The 22,404-nt window shown below is 41.6% G+C and overlaps 1 protein-coding gene across 6 annotated transcripts in view; it reads left to right on the top strand.

Annotated features, from left to right (window-relative positions):
- The window catches only part of RASGEF1B (RasGEF domain family member 1B), a 616,825-nt gene that overhangs the window by 569,317 nt on the left and 25,104 nt on the right, over window positions 1–22,404 (top strand). For 2 of the 6 annotated variants that reach the window (XM_054485218.2, XM_054485217.2), the window contains exons 1-4: window positions 2,443–2,584; window positions 14,834–15,016; window positions 16,735–16,857; window positions 17,585–17,722. In XM_054485218.2, coding sequence (XP_054341193.1) covers window positions 14,840–15,016; window positions 16,735–16,857; window positions 17,585–17,722 — 438 coding nt within the window. In that variant the 5' untranslated portion in view covers window positions 2,443–2,584; window positions 14,834–14,839. Of the gene's footprint in view, window positions 1–2,442; window positions 2,585–4,543; window positions 4,627–5,727; window positions 5,758–14,833; window positions 15,017–16,734; window positions 16,858–17,584; window positions 17,723–22,404 lie in introns of those variants that run through there. The other 4 variants (XM_054485214.2, XM_054485213.2, XM_054485215.2 and 1 more) reach the window with 3 other exon arrangements.

Below are 22,404 nucleotides of genomic sequence, written 5' to 3'. Positions count from 1 at the left end.
CAGGGACCCTCTTGAGGAGGCAGTCTGACCCTTAGCAGAGCTTGAATGCTGTGCTGGGAGATCTGCTGCTCTCTTTAGAGCTGTCAGGCAGACGTTTAAGTCTACTGAAGCTGCGCCCACAACCGCCCCTTTCCCTAGGTGCTCTGTTCCAGGGAGGCGGGCGTTTTATCCATAAGTCCCTGACTGGGTCTGCTGCCTTTTTTCAGAGATGCCCTGCCTAGAGAAGGGAAATTTGGCAGTCTGGCCACAGCAGCCTTGCTGAGCTGCAGTAGGCTCTGCCCAGTTCCAACTTCCCAGTGGCTTTGTTTACACTGTGAGCGTAAAACGGCCTACTCAAGCCTCAACAATGGTGGATGCCCCTCCTCCCATCAAGCTCGGGTGTCCTGGGTTGATCTCAGACTGCTGCTGTGCTGGCAGTAAGAATTTCAAGCCAGTGGATCTTAGTTTGCTGGGCTCCATGGGGGTGGGTCCGGCCAAGCCAGACCACTTGGCTCCCTGGCTTCAGCACCCATTTCCAGGGGAGTGAACGGTTTTGTCTCGCTGGTGTTCCAGGTGCCACTGGGGTATGAAAAAAAAGAACTCCTGTAGCTAGTTTGGTGCCTGCCCAAATGGCCACCCAGTTTTGTGCTTGCAACCCAGGGCCCTGGTAGGGTAGGCACTGGAGGGAATCTCCTGGTTTGTGGGTTGCGAAAACTGGGACAAGCACAGTATCTGTGCTGGAGTTCCTCAGGCTCAGTCCCTCATGGTTTCCCTTGGGTAGAGGAGAAAATTCCCCAACCCCTTGTGCTTCGCGGGTGAGGCGATGCCCCACCGTGCTTCGGCTCACCCTCCGTGGGCTGCACCCACTGTCCAACCAGTCCCAGTGAGATGAACTGGGTACCTCAGTTGGAAATGCAGAAATCACCTGCCTTCTGCGTGGATCTCACTGGGAGCTGCAGACTGGAGCTGTTCCTATTCAGCCATCTTGCCAGCAATCCCCTGCAACTCCTAATTTCTGGCTACAGGACCAGTAATGTCAAGGGTGTAAGTGACTGGCCCAATGTCATATGGCTCGTTTGTTACAGAATCAGGATGGAAAAACTGAGCTTGAAAAATCAACCAACCAGCACAACCACAACAGCAGGGCAGGGCCACCCAGCCTCTGTGTTTCACTCTGCATGGCTGGCCCACCAAGTTCCCTTGGCCTTATGGCTTCTCATTTAAACTGCAGAGAAGCTATGGTTAAGTCAAAGGCTCAGCTAGGTTAGAGTGAATTACTGAATCAGAGGAGTCCTATTTACACAAAGAAGGGAAGGAGTATGATAAAGAGGAGGAAAAGTAAAAGGAGGCATAAATGAAGAAAATGAAGGAGGAATCCGCTAAGAATAGACAAAGTGAGCGTCAAAATGACTCCACCCCAGGAAGGAGAGGGGGAGGGGCCCATGGAGCAGGAAGGAAAACGATTCCTCCCCCTCAGTAATCTTAATTATAGCAGTATAGGACAGGTATGAATAGTGTTGTTTTATATATGAGAAAACCGAAGCTCAGAAAAGCTGTATCACTTACTCAAGGAAATACAGTTGGTAAGAGTCTCCTAATTTTGTAAATTTTTTCTTTTCATAGGTCTCTTTCTTCCCTTGTTTCCATCATTATTTCCCTCTGGCCTCCTTTTATGTATACAAAGTGAAGTACTGAGGTTTTTACCTTTTTTCTTAAATAGTTTTCAAATATCCCATGATGGAATGAGTGCATGGTTACCATGACAACACAGCCCTCACTGAGGACTAGCCTCCCTGCTTTGCCTCCGGAATCATGTTTCACGGAACAGGTTCCTCTCCGTGCAACTTCTAGGAGCTGTAATTCTACATTTTATTTGGGTGGTTATTTGCTGAATATATGTCCTCCACTAGACTATGTAAGTTTCACAATGGCAGAGACCAGCCTACTTTGCCAAGTGTGCCCCCAGCGTTTTGCACAGAGCTTAGCACCAGGATCTATGTAATATTTGCTAAGCAAATGTAGTGTGGTTCCTCTCCGCTCTCTTCTGAAAGTTACATGGACAGTAACCTTTAGCTCACAATTATATTAATAGATACTGTGTAACGAGTCGGGCCGGTATTTACAGATAGTATACACGTGAATGAACACACAAACACTCACGACTGCACAACAGCCCCGGGCAGGTGCACTCAAGAGGAAACGCGCACAGTCGGAGCCAGCCTGACCAACGCTGTTAAACACCGCTGCGCTGGGCTCCGCGGGCCTCTGCCGCGTGGGAGGACACCCAGGCTGACGCGCTGCGGGAGTCTGGGGCCCACTGGGACTTGCCGGCGGGGCTGGGTGGTGGCGGCGTGGGCGGTGAGCTGCGCGGTGATTGGCCCGCGCCTGCCGGGGCGGGGCGGGGCTGGCAGCGGGAGGCAGGCGCCTGAGCTAAGGGGGCGTGCGCGGCGGCGGCGGCCGTAGTTTCAGTATAAACAAGGAACCCGACTGGTTAGGCAGATTTTGTTTTTCTTCTTCCCGCGCGCTTTCGCTCCCTGTCCTTTGGTCGCATTTGTGGGCGCGCGGCACGCAGCCGGGAGGCGGAGGACTCGGAGTCCACCTGCAGGTAGGTTGTTCCCTGGCTGGGTTGTTCTCCCGGCTGGGGGACCACAGCCCGGTAGCGGGAACTCCGGACCCTGCTGCGCGCTGCGCTCTCCCTGGAGATCCCTGGGCCGCGGGGGGAGCGAGAGGAGCTCAGAAACTGCACCGGCTGCCGGGTGCGCTCCGAGGCGGCGGGAGATCCCGAGGCGAGTGAGCGCGAACGCGGGCGCCAAGAGCCGGGTTACAGCCCGGGACCGGGGGAGGGCCCCTGCTCGGCCGCTGCGGGCACCTGGGACTGCCGCGGCCCCAACAGGTGCGAGGCCGAGCCGCTAGGACCCGGGCAGGGCCGGGCTTGGGTTGGGTTGTGCTTTCCTTCTCTCTCCCTGATCCTGCAGCCAGGCCTTCTGTCTCGAGATAGGTGGTTTTTGAGGATTTGTCTTAAGTTGTAATCGCGTCCATCATTTTTTTCATCCCTTCTTTCCTTCGTGTGCATACCTAGGTTGATTGTTCCACTTCTTGACTAGTTTTGTGTGCGTGTGTGTGTGTAGGGGGAGCTGTTGATTTTTGTTGTCAGTGCCATGTAATCTAAAGTCTGACTCGTAGGAAGGGACAAGGGAACAGAAGTCGCATACTCCCCACCGACAAGGTGATGTTCTGTCATCCTTCAGTGTTCACCTGGCAAACTTGGGAGACACTGAGTCGCCTTGCTTTTACCAGAGCTCAGTTGAGTCGCCTCGGGTCACCTGCCTGGGGAATCTAAGATGAGTTAGAGGTATCTGGGAGCCTCGCGGGCAATCAGCTTGAGGGAGGCTCTTTCTAAGAGGGCTGTGAAAACAACTTAAGTGCTGCACCAGGGAAAAGGGCGAGACGGGGGTGGGGTGCGCGCGCCTTTGTGTGTGTGTATGGACGTACCATTTCAATACTGCTCGCTGTCTTGCCCCAACCAAATCGGCGCAGTTCAGGCAAAAGCAACGTAGCTTAGTCCTCTGACACTGCCGAGGGTGGCACAAGTGTGGCAGATAACACAAGGAGATTGTCTAGACGGCGATTTTCTCTTCGGAATGTAGATGTGTCCATCCTCCCTGATGAATTCGGTGGATATGGTGTATATAGATGAATATGCACACAAATTTGTGTGTGTGTTTGGGCCGAACGCGTCTCCAAGGAGTCCTTCGTCAGCACCATGTGACGACGGTCAGGAACTGCTGGTGTGTCTAGATCTATATTTAGCTCAGATGGTCTAATGGCCGACGGGAGGGTCTCTGAACTGGGTGCAGAAAGGGGAAGAGTCTAGGGATCAGGGTGGTGCACTCTTGAATGATGTCTGGCACAGTCACACTCAGATGGGGTGAATAATTGCCCTTTCCTAGTGAAAACAGTAGCTAGAGCTTGGCATGTGATGGCTGTGCCTTAATTTAAAACATAGTTGGACCATGGCGATAAGCCTCTGCTAAGAAACAAGGAGGTTTACAGTTAAGCAGCATATATACCTGGTTGGCGGTTTGGGTGAAAATACCTGGTCCCATGAGATTTAGAACAAATATGGAGTTGCTTTCTTTTATAAAAAAGAAATAAAAATTCTTTGCTGTTGAGGTTTTCGTAACAGAAGAAAAGAAGGCAGCTTGTTAAACCCTGTCATTAAAGGTAATTTTATTTTTTTAAGTGAGGGGCAGTGGTGGAGCTAGAGAGGAGGACCTTAGGGCACTTTTGACAGATATCAGGGTTTACAAACAGCGTTATATTATGCCTTTCAAGCAGATTTTCTGGTGAAGATGAGATCAGCCACTGATTAACAAGTTTCTTGTTGGCATTCTTCCACTGCATGTCGGGTCAATCCTTTGTTTTCTTGGAGGTGGGCAACATTTCTGACTACTAAGCATATTGGCCTTGTACTTTCCAGTTGTCTAACGAAGTGTTACATTCTTAGAATTTATTTCTCCTATGGTGCATTTTCAGTCTTGCTTCATTTTATGTGCTCCGCTAGATATTTTATCTGATACTACCACATCTAATACCTGGGAATCATACTGTCTTTTGGAGAAGAGAATCACCAGAAAGCATTCACAGGTATTGTCTCCTGCTAACCCCCTATAGCTTAGCATCTAATAGATTCTTTATGTGTGTGTGTGTGTGTATATATGTACACATATATGTACATATATACATACGTATTTATATGTATAACTAAATCAAAGTATTATAATAACACATAGTTCTTATATAACATTTTATTCTTAGAACTTAAAATTAACTACTAGTTAATAGAGTACAATAGACCATATAAAAACAATTCAATACACCTTTCTAAGGAAAAAGACATGGTAAGAAAATTGAAGGGGAGGAGCTGGGATCCCTAGTATGACTCAGGAGTGTTGTGATCAGCTTTGTTAATATCCACAGAGTACCTGGAAGAATTGGACTTGGGAGGAACATTGGGATGGCCCCAGGAGAGCACCTCCTTGGAAAGGAGATGGGTGAAAGGAATGTCTTTTTCTTTGCTTGGGAGAAGAATCTAGAATCCTTGAAGCAGGGATTGGGAAACTTGATTCTGATGCCACACATAATAAATGAAAAAGCTGTGAAAACATTTTGTGACTTCTTAAAGAGGCCAATTGTACTGTTAAAAATGCTGTTTAAGATTTATGGGATTTTTATTAGTAGTAGTTGAATTCAGGTATTGCCAGCCCACCCCCCTCACTTTTTCAGATCTGTAGTTGTCCTTTTTGATTCTCCAGTTAAAACTACAAAAAAGATCCATGCAACCTTTGCTTATCCTCAAGTGACAGATGTTATAGCCTAGTGCTGTGGGCATATTTCTGCCTTGGAAATAAGGAGACTTGGGTCCTGGTCGATCTGGAGCCCTAATCAGTGATTTATTTTTTCTCTATGCCTGCAGTATCTATAAAATGACGGTGGGGAGTTGAACAGAATGATTTGTGAGTTTCTTTAGGTCTGTCATAACTGCTTTATTTTGTTGTACTACCGCTTCCATGCATTTACACCCTGTCTTAGGGGTGGACTAATGAAGGGAGAAGTGATTTGCAGTTAGATGTTCACCTACTTTCTGGGTACATGGAAATGAAGAGAGGAGAGTGAAATTTCTTTTTTATTGATGAATTTATGTAGAAATTTAATATTAAACTGCTTTTTGCTTTTGTTTTTCTTTAGGTATGAATATTAAAAATGATTATCAAAAAGGTTGGTGTCAGATTATTTTTTGGCCTATTAAATCAATATTACTATCTACTAAATTTTTAAATTTGTCTTGAACAATCATTTTTTCTTAGGTTTATATTTAGTATTTCATTTCAGGATATGCCTATGTCTGGAAATCATTCAGCTGATTCAAATTTTATTAGGAAACACTGCTTAGAAAATTAGTTTAACCCAGAGAAAGTACAAATTAGCCTGGACTACCAATATCTTTCTATTGATCTAAAAGAGAAAAATGGGGAGGGATGAATATAGTTTTTCGAAAACTCACAGCTGGAAAATTATCCCAGTAACCATGTTACATACTAAAATATAAATAGAAAACTCTACTTTTTAATAAACATCCTCATTAGGTATCAGATCATTTTCCTGAGATGAATTAGGTGTAGAAAAATAAAACCTTTTATTAAAGAATGTTCTCCACATGATATTATATAATTTGGTTGAGATCTACCATGTATAAATGATGATTCAGCTACTCATATCTGTGCTGTTCAGTATGGTAGCCACTAGTCATATGGGAATATTTAAACTCAAGTTTATTTAAATTAAACAAAATTTAAAATTTAGTTTTTCAGTTGCAATAAGCCACATTCTAAGTGCTAAGTAAGTCACTTGTGGCTAGTGGCTGCTGTATTGGATTGTGCAAAAGAAAAACATTTTCAGTATCCCAGAAAGTTCTTTTTGACAGCACTCAATTAGATAATGATGATTTTGATTATCCAGGAGATCATTTTTATTCTTCCAGGAAAATGAAATATTTAATTATCATTATAGATGAGCACCTACAATGTAAGGCATTATGACCAAATGGCATTATTAGCCAGTACATCGTCACCTGTACAGTAGAGCTGTATAGTTCAATAATATGCCAAGATCATAAATACCAGTTTCTCAATATATTTTCCCCATACGTCTAGTTATCCTTTTGCTTTTCTAAACCAGCACTGTTACAGCTACAAAGTGCCAACCCTTTGAAAGACAAGGAACGAGGAGCCATCTACTGTCCAGTTTAGGAACTGCATGGAAGATGTAGATAAAAAGTTAATGCATAAAGAATATATGCATTACGTTCTTTACATTCAATATGTCCTGGGTTCAGTTCCCACACAGTAAAGATTTATTTCATAGAAGAGTTTTAATTGACTCTCCAGGTCATGTGCTAAAATGTCATTTGTGTTTTAATAAACTGCTAACAACACATCCCCAAGACAAAAGATGACAAATCTTAGCTTTGTTTTTCTTCCAAGGAAACCAAAGATAGTAAACTATTTGAGTCAGAATCCCCTTCCTCCAACAATTAGGAATTAGTAAGGAAATATTTAAGTAGCATCTAAGACAAATCAAGCAGAATGCAAATTCACTTTTTGTATGGATGCCGATAAATCAGGAAATAATATCACTGTTTCATTGCGAAAGAAATAGGATCTTCCTTCCTCAAAAATACTGATTTTTTTTTTCTCCCTTAACTGTGAAATCTACTAAGCATGTGGGACTCACTTTCAAAGAAGGTACTTATCTTGGAGTCTTGGAGTTTCTGTCTGTTCACATACCAAAGAAGTGAGTTGACTCTGAGTTGTCTTCTCTGTGTTGTTTGCCCTCTCAATACAATACCTTTTTTTTTTTTTTTTTTTTTTTTTTTTTTTAAGGAGGTAAGCAGAGGTGTAGCATTTCTGCGGTTTCCAGAGATGCTGTTAGAAATCTCTGATTTAGGACTTCTTCTGACTGAGGACAGAAATGGGAAGATAATCTGGAAATGTTCTTTCTTTCTTTCTTTCTTTTTGAGATGGAGTCTCGCTCTGTCGCCCAGGCTGGAGTGCAGTGGCGCGTTCTCAGCTCACTGCAACCTCTGTCTTCCAGGTTCAAGCAATTCTGCTGCCTCAGCCTCCCCAGTAGCTGGGACTACAGGCACCCGCCACCACGCCCGGCTAATTTTTTGTATTTTTAGTAGAGACAGGGTTTTACTGTGTTAGCCAGGATGGTCTCCATCTGCTGACTTTGTGATCCGCCCACCTCAGCCTCCCAAAGCACTGGGATTACAGGCATGAGCCACCGCGCCTGGCAATCTTGACGTTTTCAAATTTAAAATAAGTCATGTTTTAGATAGTATCAGAAACTTGACTTTTGCCTTTCATCCTGGCTCAAATCCATAGTTAGATACACCATATGAAGGTGCAGTCAATCTTTGTATTCTAGCAGGGCGAAAGGAGGCAGGCTGCAAGTACTTGAGATAACAGCTGGAGTAAAGCTGAAATATGTGAACTCTTAATTCAGATCTATGCAACTTCAAGGGAGAAAAGGAAGAAACAAGTTGTTGAAGATGAATCTCACCAAAGGGCAAAGTTTCTCTGGCATCTAGATGGGAATTCGGGAACCAGTAATTCCGGGATATTAAATTAAACCTCTCCCCACTAAACAAATATGCTTTCAAAGTTCAGCTGTGATACAGAGGCCTTCATCTACTTAAGTGTTTTTCTTTTTTTTAATTGGGACACATGCCCAACGTTTGAACAGAAGCTAAAATATTATGGTCAACATCAAGGCATTGGATTTATTAAATATTTCACCGAAGCACTCTATGTATGATGAAATAGGGATTGAAAAAATAAACCTTTTTTTTCTGTGACTCTTACATTTTCTGTCTCATTCCAAGTGTAGAGGAAATGCTGACTTGACATTCTGGTAGAGATTTACAAAGCACCTATTGCAGACATTGAGGGATAGCTTTTGATTCAGTTCCCATACCCATCTTTTCCTCAACCTCTTTTCCAATTTGAATTGTCACCTGAAACCACCTTATCCTAGTGCACCTGCTTCATCATAAATAACATTGTGCAAAAGCAGTCACTAATTCAAACACAGTCTGCTGTTTAGAAAAAGGCAGCTTTTCATCTGGCGCTTTAGTGGATTTGAAACCATTAGGCATGCCTTTCAAATCCATTCATATCGTAAATCACCCAGAGCTTGCTTCCTTGCTGCTGGATCAATGTCAGGCTGAACTTTTTCAGGGTCCTTGGAAGAACATGATCTATCTTTGTGACCAAATTAGCTGCCTCTGTAAGATATCTTGTCTGTCAACTAACTTTTCAACTTCCCAAATTAATTTTAAGAAAGAACATTCATCTTGTATACCTGGGTTGGGTATATCTTGACTTCCTGTTGGAAGATTTTCCAGCATAACCTGTAATCTATATGCTAATTTTGGTGGCTCTACACTTTCTTTTCGCCTGGTTCATTGTTTTAAAACCAGAGTCTGTTTTCCATTATCTCCCTGCATCTCCTCACATCCTAAAGTGCTGCCTCAATTTTTGCAGAAAAGAGAAAGCCCATTTCAATAGCTGTACCCAAACCAAAATAATTATGATTATTTTATTTTATTCTCTTAACTCAATTTGATAGGTAAAACCTGAAAATACAAGAATTCTTTGATTTCTTTTTTCTTTTTCTTTTTTTTTTTTTTTGAGATGGAGTTTGCTTTTTTTGCCCAGGCTGGAATGCAATGGCACGATCTTAGCTCACGACAACCTCCGCCTCCCAGGTTCAATCGATTCTCCCGTCTCAGCCTCCCGAGTAGCTGGGATTACAGCCATGCGCCACCATGCCCAGCTAATTTTGTATTTTTAGTAGAAACAGGGTTTCTCCATGTTGGTCAGGCTGGTCTCAAACTCCTGACCTCAAGTAATCTGCCTGCCTCAGCCTCCCAAAGTGCTGGGATTACAGGCGTAAGCCACCACGCCACCACTCCTGGCCTAAGAATTTCTTGATTTCTAAGGAGCCAGTCTTAAAAGTGTTAGACCAAGGTTACTGTCAGAGCCACCGTGTTCTTCTTCCTTGGCGTAGAGAAATAATGTCTAGGTTCTGTACAGGTCAGCACATGGACTTCTTAATCTGGGGTCTGTAAACTCCCTGAAAGTATATGAAAACTGGTGTGTAAATTTCTCTGGGGGTGGTGATGGGGAGAGGTTTGTGATCTCCCTAAAGAGTTAAGAGCCACTGACTGAATTGAATATACCCTGAGTTGTAAAGAACTGGCTTACAAATGCAACTTCGTAAGGTGAGAATAGCTTTTGAGATTAACTTGCTCTCTGCTTTATGTATTATTGGTAGGATTTGAATAAAGTCAGCAGCTTTTTCTTGTGTCTCATACAAATCTCTTTTTTTCTGAAGGAATTAGCTACTTTGAAGTTGGACTTTATGGTAAATTAATGCCAGTATTTAACTTGCTGTTCCATCCACATATTCTAATTTTGGAGAAGAGTCAGTTTTTCCTAAACAAAATTTTTCATTAGCTGGTCCCCATTGATAGGTATATTGAGTTAGGCAAAATTTTTACTAATGACAGATGGCAGACAGTGGAGAGGCTGGTTCTGAGGCTGTGTTGCAAAGTGTAGAGAGGAGTAAGTTGAGAGTTTATAGGATCTCAGAGACAGAAAATATTAGTTGTGGAAGCTGAAAGGAGAAGATTTGCTGCCAATAAGGAAGGCATGAGAACTGCCTGACTGAATGAAATAAATGAAAGTTATGGGTTACGAGCAACCTTACCCTGAGCCTTTCTTCCCCTGGAGAAATCATTAGGAAGTGATTCCTGGAGTTAATAGTGCCCAGGGATAAATACTTGCCTGGATTCTCATGCCCAGTACTTTGAATATTGGATTTATTTTCTTAACAAGAACTAAACCAATATTTAATCTTTTGGGCCTCACTTTTCAATTCCAGAACTGAAGCAGTTAGAACAAAAGACCCAGACATCAAGTCTGAGTAATACCGAACGAACAGTAGCTCTTGGTGTGGTTAACAAGAGGGAAGATACTTTAGAGAAAACAGACTACTATGTTTGTCTTCTTAGGTATTTAAAATTCTGTTCCACAAACTGTACTTTCTGTACCATTCTGCTGATTTTTCCTTGTGATTATCAAACGCTTCTATTACACAGGCAGTTGATCCTTCCAAAAACAGCTAGTCTGGCCACTTGTTAGATGTTGTCCAGCAATGAGTGATGAATACTGTGAGCTATGATTTTTCTCTTGGTCATTTCTTTCATTAAATTTTTTTTGCTGGAAATCTGTAAAGTACACACAAGCAAATATTACTATATTTCATTGAGTCTAAGAGGCTATCCCTTGTTAGATGCTCTGTCATTGCATATATCACTTAAAAAGACTGTTAAGTAAACATGTTTTCTTACCATTCAACTGTTTACACGCATCCCAGTTTTGAGGATATTATAATGTTTTTTAAAGTCCATATTGGAATCTCTGGAATCTCTATATCTTGATGAGACCATGCTTTGATGGCAAAGGTCAGTAGCTTAAGTACTGCTGTTGACAGTTGAGCTTTTTAATAAAAGTAATTAATGGTACTAATACTTCTTTGGAGCAAGGATTTATGTAGAACATGTAAAACATATGAATTATTCTAATAGCCTACAATTTGAGACAGACTGACAGGATTTTCGTTTAATGATTAAACTTTAGAAGTTCAAAGAAGACCATTTGCAGCATATCATAATGTAGTGTAATAAATTTTGAACCTGGAATCTGAAGACCTAACTCTGAAACCCTACCCCACCTGTCCCTTACTCCATGTCTAACCCCAAGCGAGTTATTACAGTTTTTCTGAACCTCAGCTTCTTATGTAGTCAAAAAAAAGATGAGGATGCCTGCCAGATGAGGTGGTTGTAGAATCCAGGAAGGCATTTGTAGTCAGTAAACAATTACACAAATGGAGCCAATGAAATTCTCAGAGCCCTCTGCATCACGGATGTCATAAGAGAGACCTGGAGTGGGGATTCAGAGAGGTAAGGTCTGTGAAATGTGAAGACATTTTCCAGCACACGATATCCCATAGTGAGAAGAATTATGACTAATGAAGGGAGACGGGATTAAGGAATTGAAAAGATTCTGTCTGGGGTATATGGGGAGATAGAAAAATAAGACTATTGTGCATAATAAATAATGGGCTGAAGTGACTTGAATCTCAGTAGTTGGTTATTGCTATATGCACGTTCAACAATCAAGGTGGTTTCATGGGAAAATGAAATCAGCTAATTAGCAGCATAACTTTGGGCTTGTTAGAAGGCAGAAAATAGCCTGTGACATAACTCTGTTCTTACAGTTGATTTTTAAGTACAGTAAGCCATAACCCTTATTCATTTACCTCAGTTTGGTTTCTATCGCTGTTTGCATTATATTCTTTTGGTGCCTTGTTGGAGGGAGTTTTCTAAGTATTGATATTTTGCACCTCTTCAGAGAAATACTACGAGTGGTATAGTTCCAAAAAACAGTATACAAGCCTTTTGCCATTGCTCTAATCATAAAGCTCTAAGAAGAACCTTACGCTAAAGAAGATAAGTAGTTTTGTTACTATTTTGGAAGGGATAAGCAATATTGGAAATAACAGATGGAAAACGTATCTGGTGGTGTTGAGGGTTTGAAGATTTCACAGCCATTAAGTGCCAGAATTAGGACTTCATTAAGTCTGAATCTTTGTCCAGATCTGAGCTCTTGTCTACTCTGCAGGAACAAATAATTAAGAAATGCAAATACTTGGTGGCTTTTGGTGCTGATTCCTTGAAAACAAAATCTGAGTGACCCATGACCATTTTGTGGGTTGGTGCTTACTGCTAATTAGCCTGTGGCCGGAGAGTACTTGGTGCAGCGGAGTTCCATCCAGCAAGAGTGCAGCGATGTGCCTCATTGCTGGGTCATCTTAGCCTGGTCACCTTACCCCCTTGGGTCTCAGTGTGCACCTTTATAAGAAGAGGGGATTGGACTAGATTGTGATGGCACATGGGCTGTGGCTCCTTCCATGACCACATGCTAATCATGTAAGTGACCGTCATTGCTAATCACTTACAACCTACATTCTCCCACTGAGTTACAGCTTCCATATCCTCCTTGCTCATCCTCCGGCCTTTAGACAACCACTTTAATTGATTGCAGTTGGAAAGTGAAATGAAATGTTTTCCAGATCCTGGGCCAGGTGATTTCTGTGGTTCCTTTGAATATTTATCATTTTTCTGATTTTTTGGAATTCCCAAATCCTGGCCAACCATCTCCCAAAAGCACTTTGTTAGAATGGTTGCACTAGCAATGAGTAAGTGCTCCAGTGAAGGAAAATGTGTGTTTCCTGAAAGAAAAAAATCCCAATTCCAAGGGCATGACACTCCTCATGCTGCATGTGAAGGACACTATGGTTATAACCATCTAAAACTTTTTAAAGCCAGAGGCAACCAAATGCAGACAAAGGGTTCTCTCTCAGTTATCTGAAGGAACTTTTAGGTGCCTCTCATCTCACCTCCCTGCCTCCTAGTTTGAGGGCATTATGAGTTTCTCAGCTCAAGGACAGACTGGCTCTTTTTCTTCCCGCCAAGGATGGCCAGTTTGCAATGATTATATTGCACAGGAGTAGCACTCATAGAAACCTGGAAATTTGAAGAGGAAAGAAACATACCTTGTCTGTTGCCTTATAAAATGTTAACATTGAATAATTTATTTATTTAACCGCAGTTCCTACATTAGGTCTTGCCAGCTAAGGGTGTGCAGACCATTTGTGTTAATGTTATATCCCATAGTGCCAGACCCTTTGGCTGTTATGACTATGTGCTACCTAAAGGAGAGCGAGCCATGGGGCCAATGACCCTAGTAGTGACAAATCTCCGTGGATAGAGTGGTTCTCAGCCATCACCTTCTTCTCATTTGTGGCTTTTTCATGGATCCCTTTAAATTGTCCCTCAGCACTGGTTTGTGGAGGGGACAAAGTACTCAGAAATGAAGTTGGTTTTTATCGCCTATTTATTTTTCTTGATGCTTCTTTTCTCTAATTCTGTTTTCACCTGCCAGGTTGGCTTTTATGATGGGTGTTTTCTCTTAATGCCCCACCCCTGGCTGCCCCCTGCTGAGGCACGGGCACAGGTTGTGATGCTTTGTGTACCCATCAGCTGTAGCTGGAACAGATGCTCAAGGAGTGATGGATGTGACTTCTCAGACAGGGCTCCACACCCCTCCCACATTGAGATGCAAATATCTTTTGGCATCTTAAAAAGAAAGATTAGTCCAGGTTGTGTCCTCCTGCTGCCTCCACACACCCTGTCCCTGTCAGTCCATGGCTTGGAGTATGGCTCCCCTTCATTGTTTGCCTTCTGAAGTCCCCAGTCTCTGCAGCTCTTCAATGCCTCCATTGTGCAGACACGGTGCCAGAGACTGGGAGTCTGTTCTCAGGGCCGGGTGCCGTCCCTAGGAATTCAAGTAATAACTTAATAGCCTCTGGCCTCTGCAGAGCACCCTCTGACAAGGCCTTTGTGAATTGCAAAGTACACAGATGGAGAGGAGCAACTTATCTCAGGACTGTCACAGTGCTCCTTGCTCCCAAATCAGGTGCCTTCTCAGCCTGCATGTTTATTGAGAACTGAGGCTTTACAGATACCACCCCACAGCCCCAGTAGAATTTAACACAAAGGGGAGAAAATCAACAGCATCTGATCTTTCAGTGAAAACTGAGGAGTCTACATGAAATCTTGTGTGTACACATATACATATATAAACATGCACACAGTATACTTTAACTCTAGGCCTACTTTGCAATTTAGTGTTTTCAGCTTCAATTTTGGTTGTCTTCCAGTACTTCAGATAGCTCTTCAGTGTTAGGTAACTTTTCCCAACCAAATTTTAAGGTGTACACATTTCCACCTTAGGAAAATTGTTGACTCCATGTGATAAAGCAATCGAAGTTCAGTTCCCTTGCCCCTTTCACAATCTGATGTGAAGGAGTGACATCTAAATATGACAGCCAGAGACTTGAGTTTAAGTCCAGGTTGGGCCCCTCAGTCTAAGCATTGTATGATATTTGATTGAATGAGAGTGGTACCCAAAAGCATGCATACATGTCGTACTCAGAGAGCAATTTGGTTCCTGATGGGCTCTGATTCTGTGTCAGAACCGAACTACTATTTTCATTGCCTATTCTCTCATTACTATTAAATCTTAGTGCCTATTAAAGCTTACCTTTATTTTCATACTGCATATTGCTGACATTATGTTTTCTTTTTTTCTATTCCTTTTAGGAAAGTATGCCTCAGACTCCTCCCTTTTCAGCAATGTTTGACAGCAGCGGTTACAATCGAAACCTCTATCAGTCTGCAGAGGACAGCTGTGGAGGGTTGTATTACCATGACAACAACCTCCTCTCTGGATCCCTGGAAGCACTCATCCAGCACTTAGTACCTAATGTGGATTACTATCCAGATGTAGGTATTCATGTTTCTCTGAAACACATCCTTGGCAATGAGTAGAAATTACAGTACAGTAGGCAGGGACCATAGATAATACAGAATTATATCTGGGTTGCTAAGAATTTTTCTAATAAGAAATTGCATATTGATTATTAAGTGCATTGAAATCAAATTGAGCCTGGATAAGGATCAGATTTTGGTATACTATGTGTATCAATTTCTTTTCAGGTTAGTTACAACATTGTAGATGGTCTGATACCATCTAAATGAAGTATCTGTAGAGTTGATTCATGCATATAGCTTAGTCCTTAAATAGAAATGTCAGAGAACATTGGATGCTCCCAGAATATGTAATGTCTTTTTTGTTTCCAAGACCATCACTATGCTACGAAAAGTGAATGTAACCAAGGAAAGTATATGGAAGAGAAAACAAGATTTATGCTCAAGATGTAATTCTTTATAGATTTGACATCAGATGACATGGTTGCTTTGTTTTACCTTGGTAACCTACATTTATATAGCTAGCACTTTCTAATCTAGGGAACTTGTTATATATTTTCTCAGTCTTTACAGTAATTCCAAGAGGGAAGAGAGGAGAAAACGATTCAGTGTTGAGTATTTGCTGATGGTCTCACTCCCAGCATGAGCAGTTAAACACAGGTTTTCTTTCTGGGACAAGTGACTTTTTCCCCCTTCCCTGTGCTGCAGCTACCTCTATGGAACTGAGCTTAGTAGTAGGAGATTTGCCGAGCAGCTGGTTATTGATAAAGACCTCATGAAAATATCTAGAGACTGCATTCATTTGTCTTTATAAATTTAATGATAATCTTGGTGTGCAAAGGATAGTTGGTGCTTGCCACAGTAATTCACCATAGTGTTTCTTACTGAGTTATCTCTCTGTGTATTTTGTTACATGGCATTTTCAGATATGTTGCCACACAGGGAAAACTTGTAATCAAAAGTAAAAGGAATCCCTTGTTCAGCCGTGTAAGTGTTTATGAGCTAGTAAAGGCGCCTAAGGAAAAAAGAAAAACCCCTTGGAATTTCTCTTTTCACTGGGAGTCTGAAATTATTATAACAAATAAGCACTACTTCATTACTAGCTTCTTAGGAGACAATGTGGTTAAAGAAAAGTATATAGTGTTATATTGTGCTTTATTAAATTGCTTTGCTTTTAAATAAATAAATAGGTTACTTGAAAGCCTGCCTTTGAATGTTCTGACACAAACACTTTAGTGTGACGTGCTAGACACAGTGGGGAATTGTTGAGTGTTATGTGCATTGGGTAGGTAGGTTTTTTTGTTGTTTTTTTTTGTTTGTTTGGTTTCCATTGAGTTACAAAATATTTGGACACACAACCATGTGTTGTATGGGTAGTATATTCAAGTAAGATTTATCTCTCTGGGCTGAATTTCATTCTTCTTTACTAAAGTGAGTTATGTGTCTTGGTATCCTGGCTCCCTGAGGATGGATGTGAAAATGTGCTCTGAATAATTCCAGGAGCCAAACTTATCCTGTACTTCTGTTATTTTTAGTATGGTTTAAGGGAAAACATACATCAGAAGGTAAAGGAGAAATTAATCTTACACTGTTTTACTACTAGTAGGCATTACTTTTGAAACTGCAGCATATGAACTTGATCAGGAGAACTTAATGAAATAAGACATAGTATAAAGGCAAGATATTAATTTCAGAGATAATGTAATGATGATGACTTTTTTCTCTTGCTGCAGAGAACATACATATTTACCTTCCTACTCAGTTCTCGGTTATTTATGCATCCGTATGAGCTAATGGCCAAAGTTTGCCACTTATGTGTTGAGCACCAGAGACTAAGTGATCCTGATAGTGATAAGGTAATGGTACATTTTTAATATTATAATATTACAGTTTGTTTTATTAGAAATGCTTACTCTATGGCTTAGATTTTGTGAAGTTGGTTACTTAAGTAACCCTGGCTTATCCCCAGGCTGAAGTGCATAAATGGCATCGTGGCTATACAAGGGGAATTGTGAATGGTATAAAGAATAAAGAACACCGGATAAATCAAATGCAGCTTGGGTGCACTGGCTCACGCCTGTAATCCCAGCACTTTGGGAGGCTAGGGTGGGTGGATCACCTGAGGTCAGGAGTTTTGAGACCAGCCTGGCCAACATGTGAAACCCCATCTGTACTAAAAATACAAAAATTAGCTGGCCGTGGTGGCGCACGCCTGTAATCCCAGCTACCCCGGAGGCTGAGGCAGGAGAATCGCTTGAACCTGGGAGGCAGGTTGCAGTGAGCTGAGATTGCACCACTGCACTCCAGCCTGGGAGACAGAGTGAGACTCTGTCTCAAAAATGAAAGGAATTAAAAATTTTAAAATTTTAAAAAATAAATGAATGAAATGCAATGGAGAATCCCTAGGTCCTGCCTTAAGTTGGTGGCAGTTGGCATTGACATGGAGGGAGGGGGGCTGGAGCTTCTTCTTCATCCCTAAAGACTTTGCACTAGAAGTTTCTCAGTGACACTGTTTGTAACTATTTATTTGATATAGTCCATAGTGATAAATATCACTGAATTAGATTTGCTTTTTCTCCCTAGAACCAGATGAGAAAAATTGCACCCAAAGTCCTTCAACTCCTCACGGAATGGACAGAAACATTTCCCTATGATTTTCGGGATGAAAGAATGATGAGAAACTTAAAAGATCTGGCTCACCGGATAGCCAGTGGCGAAGAGGTTGGTAACCTGAATTTAGCACGGCTGCTGGAATTCCCAGGCAGAGCCTGGGTGAGAAATGGTGCCGAATTATGCATCCTAATCTCCACTGCTTCCTGTCTGTTTTGCCTTTGGGCAAGCCCTCCACATCACATATTGGTCTGTTTAGTATGTCAAGTGGGAATGATTATACCATCCCACTTCAAAGGGATATGATCTAGAGTTTCATGTGATTAATTCGGGGCTGTGTTCATGTCAACTCATTTATGTTGCAAGTGTGTTTTAATTTTACTTTACTTTTACCTTTTTTCCTCCCAAAAAGGTTTGACACAGCTAGTTAGATGATAAATGGCATGTTAATAGACATAAACACTGGGGGATACAAAGTAAATAACATTAATATATTAACCGATGATAAATAGTAGATTAATAAATCATAAACAGAAATAGACATTCTGGGCCATGGCAGAAAGAAAATAAATATGCTCCTGTTGAGAATGAGTAGAGGAGGACAGGACTACTGTGGTATGAGTTTAAGTTCCAGGTAAAAGGGAAATACAGCTGGTCATGTGATATTCACTGTCAGAAAAGGGGAAGTATAGTAATTATTGAGGGACTTAAATGAAAAATTTAGAAACTTTCTTCTGAAGAGTTTTGTATAGGGTCATAGAATGGGATCCTACAAACTGCTCTTTATGGTGTTTACAACATACCTTCCTGGATAGAAGCTGAGTTCATAGATTCATGTGTAAATTAGCAAAGATAATTATTGGAGCAGGAGAAGACTGAGAAAATGAGGCAAGTCTTCCAGTGCTCAGAAGTTGATTTAAGGATAGACTCTAGTATAGGTAGAGATTAAAAGTGAGTCTCTTAGATAGTCTTTCATAAATATCACTTCCCTCAGTTGGGCCTTTGATAAGCACTAACTACTAGCTGTGACAAATTCAAGGTTATCCTTTTTGAAGCAGGTCTGGAGGGCTGGTATTCTGTGTTGAGACTTGCTGGGCAAGGATGTCCTTGTAGGTTTTCCATGTTGCAGGTCAACTTCTGGGAACAAGTCATTCAGGCACAGATACACTTTCACCTGGAAAAAGTAGATGAAGCATTTGGCAATGATGTTGCATTTTATTGGTCTTAAAATGCATTTTCCATTATGAATAACCTTCCTTGAGAACTCTTTCAGTGGTGTGCTGCAACGTATAACTTGATACCTTACCCTTTTTTTCTGAGACAGAGCCTTGCTCTGTTCCTCAGGCTAGAGTGTAGAGTTGCGATCATGGCTCACTGCAGCCTTGACTTCTCGGGCTTAATCAATCCTCCCACCTCAGCTTCCCTAGTAGCTGGGACTACAGGTGCATACAACTGTGCCTGGCTAGTTTTTTCTATTTTTTGTAGAGACAAAGCCTCAATATGTTGCCCAGGCTGGTCTCCAAATTTTGGGCTCAAGCAATCCACTGGCCTTGGCCTCCCAAAGTGCTGGAATTACAGGTGTGGGCCACTGCACCCAGCCGCAATTTTTGTGAGAAAAGGGGAAGTATATTAATTGTTGAGGGAATTAAGTGAAAAATTTAAAAACTTTCATCTGAAGAACTTTGGGGCTATGTTCATGTCAGCTCATGCACAGGATTTATGTTGCAAATGTGTTTTAATTTTACTTTACTTATACCTTTTTACTTCCAAAAAGGTTTGACACAGCTAGTTAGATGATAAGTGGCATCTTAATAGATACAAACATTTTAATGCCATTTCTCCCAATTTTACAAAATCAGACTAAAATTATGTAAGGATAGCTCTTGAAAAATTTGTATGGGCTTTCCTGTATTATGTTCTCATGAAAATGGGATTAACCGTTTTACTGTTACTTTTTGACATTATATTATTATGAACCCAAGTGCTTGAGACAGCCATTATTTTTGCTGGGCTGAATGAGTCATTTCCTGAGTCACTGTGCAAGTTATGACGGTTATAATCATTTTGCCAGTTTGCCTATTACAGGTTCTAGCCAGGTATGAATTGATAGGTCCCTTGCTTAAAAAGGCAAAAGTTAAGTATCACGGTGCAGTTTTGTAGTAAATCTTATATTAGAGGGGTTAGCCGTGGCATTCCTTGGCAGGGTCAGTGCTGGCTCAGTGACCTTGGTTTATGTATCCGAAGCTGCTCAAAAGATCAGTGACATCGTAAGTGCTTTTTCTTGTATGAAGGCTGAGACCTAAGTCAGACAGTTTTCATTTCAGTTAGGTTGTCTTTAGCTACTTAACATTATATGTCAGTCGTCTTATCTTCCCTCTATTGCCTTTATAACTTAGTTCTTTCCAAAAGAAACACCTTAAAAATCTTTGTCTTTTAAGATAAAATATTGGCGTTTTGAAAATACCAAATGGATGGTCCTTCTTGTTGTGGGAGTCAAAGGGGAGATCATTTTTATCTATGTTTACCTGATGAGAATTGGTCTTTTTGTTTAACAGAATCAAGCCATTCGAGAGCTGGGTAGAACAGAGAGAAGGGCCAAACAGCCTTGTGACCCTGGCTTCTTTTCAACACTCCTGTGTTAATAACATATTCTTGATAGAAACCTTGCGAAGTTCAGACGGTTTTGAGCATGAAAAGAGGAGATAAGAAGACAAGCCAGTTCTAACTGAGGAATTGATTAAACTAAGCGTTGAGTGGCGAGATGTCACCTGCCTTGATCGGGTTGGGTTTCACAGGGAGATGTTGTTTCTTTACCTGCTTCTATTCAGTATTCAGAATTCAAATCCACACTTGCCAGCTGGTTTATCTGAGTGTGTTTTGGCTAGTCCTCTAAATCCTTGCTCCTTCCTCATCTCTATAAATCACAGAAGTAACTGCCTTGTGTTAACGCCCTTTCAGCTCTGAAACTGTGTGATCGATGTCCTTCCTCCAGTTCTTTGTCTTCAGGCTCCTTATCAGTCATGTGCTTAGGTGGCTCTCCTCAGAGAGACCTTCCCTCAGCACCCCAACTATGATCGTACCCCCTCCCATTATGGGCTTTCACTGCTCTTCCTTTCATAGTGATTCCTAGCACTCTGTGATGAGTAATGATAGCTGGCCCTCTCTCTGTATTTGTGGGATCTGCATCCGTGGGTTCAACCAACCTGAGATTGAAAATATTCAAAAAATATTAAGTCTGTACCGAACACATATAGACTTTTTTTCCTTGTCATTATTCCCTAAACAATACAGTATCACAGTGATTTACATAGCATTTAGGTTGCATTAGGTATTATAAGTAATATAGAGATGATTTAAAGTATACAGGAGGATGTGCGGATGTTGTATGAAAATACTATACCATCTTATAGCAGAGACTTGAGCATCTGCAGATTTTGAAATCTGAGGGAAGTCCTGGAACCAATCTCCTGAGGATGCTGAGGGATGACTGTAGTTGCATTTTTATTGCTTGTTTTCCCCTCTAGACCCCATGCTGTGCCCTCTGTTCACCACGGCATCCTTAACTCCTAGCTCAGTACCTGGCACCTAGTATTATTCTCTCAGTAGTGTTTGAATGAATGAGTCAATCAATGAATGAATGAACAAATGAATTACTGGAATAGGGAAAATTATTTCCCTCTATTGGAAGGAATATGGGTCTGGGTTGGGATTTGTTGCTTCTTGCCTGGGACTTTTTTTTTTTTTTCCTTTTGGCGGTCAGTGAATCCAGGTGTGCCCTATATATAATTTAGTCAGGTTCTTCTGAATCTGCCAGGACAGTTCTACATAATTTGGCTTAATATGTTTCTCCCCTGGGGATTTGCCCAAAATGAAGTGGTTTATTAGGACTTGCCTGCAAGAAACATGAAATGAAGCTAAAGATTGAATTACATGACAAATGACTGTAGTGAGTAGAATGCAATTTTCTCTTCCTTAAGGGGATGGTCTTTATAATAAGAGCTTCTTTCTTTATTTGCCAGGTAATTACTGTCACTGGCATTTGAAGTTATAAAAAAGAATAAGTACATATTTAGTAATTCATGACTCAGTGAGGAACCATGCTTAACAACACAAAGCTTGATCTCTCATATGGAATCAAATGGCAGCAGGAAACTTTTAAAAGAGGTCGTATACATACGCTCTCTCACATGCTCACATACTAGTTGTTGTTGAATAGCTTTCCCCCATACTCTATTGCATACATTTTTCCCTTATATTTTGATGCAGTTTTTTGCTAACAACCTGACTGTACATTCCTCTGCCTCTTCCCCCAGTAAATTTTTTTAAAATTGCGGAATAGGCTGGGTGCGGTGGCTCATGCCTGTAATCCCAGCACTTTGGGAGGCTGAAGCAGGTGGATCACCTGAGGTTGGGAGTTTAAGACCAGCCTGACCACCATGGAGAAACCCCATTTCTACTAAAGATACACAATTAGCGAGGTGTGGTGGTGCATGCCCATAATCCCAGCTACTTGGGAGGCTGAGGCAGGAGAATCGCTTGAACCCGGGAGGCAGAAATTGCGGTGAGCCAAGATCATGCCATTGCACTCCAGCCTGGGCAACAAGAGCAAAACTCCGCCTCAAGAAAAAAAAAATGCAGAATAAAAATCTTTCAGCAGATATGCCGGTAAAGCATTGCTTCTCACACTTGACTTATACAAGGATCAGCTGAGGAGCATCTAGATCGTGTGACCCAAGTGCACCGCAGACCAAGTCGATCAGAATCTCTGGGGTGGAACTCAGGCTGCCCGCATT

This window comes from Pongo pygmaeus, chromosome 3 (genome assembly GCF_028885625.2).
Source record: "Pongo pygmaeus isolate AG05252 chromosome 3, NHGRI_mPonPyg2-v2.0_pri, whole genome shotgun sequence".
Taxonomy (NCBI): domain Eukaryota; kingdom Metazoa; phylum Chordata; class Mammalia; order Primates; family Hominidae; genus Pongo; species Pongo pygmaeus.
Note: the sequence above shows the minus strand (reverse complement) of the source record. Positions and strands in the feature narration are given on the sequence as shown.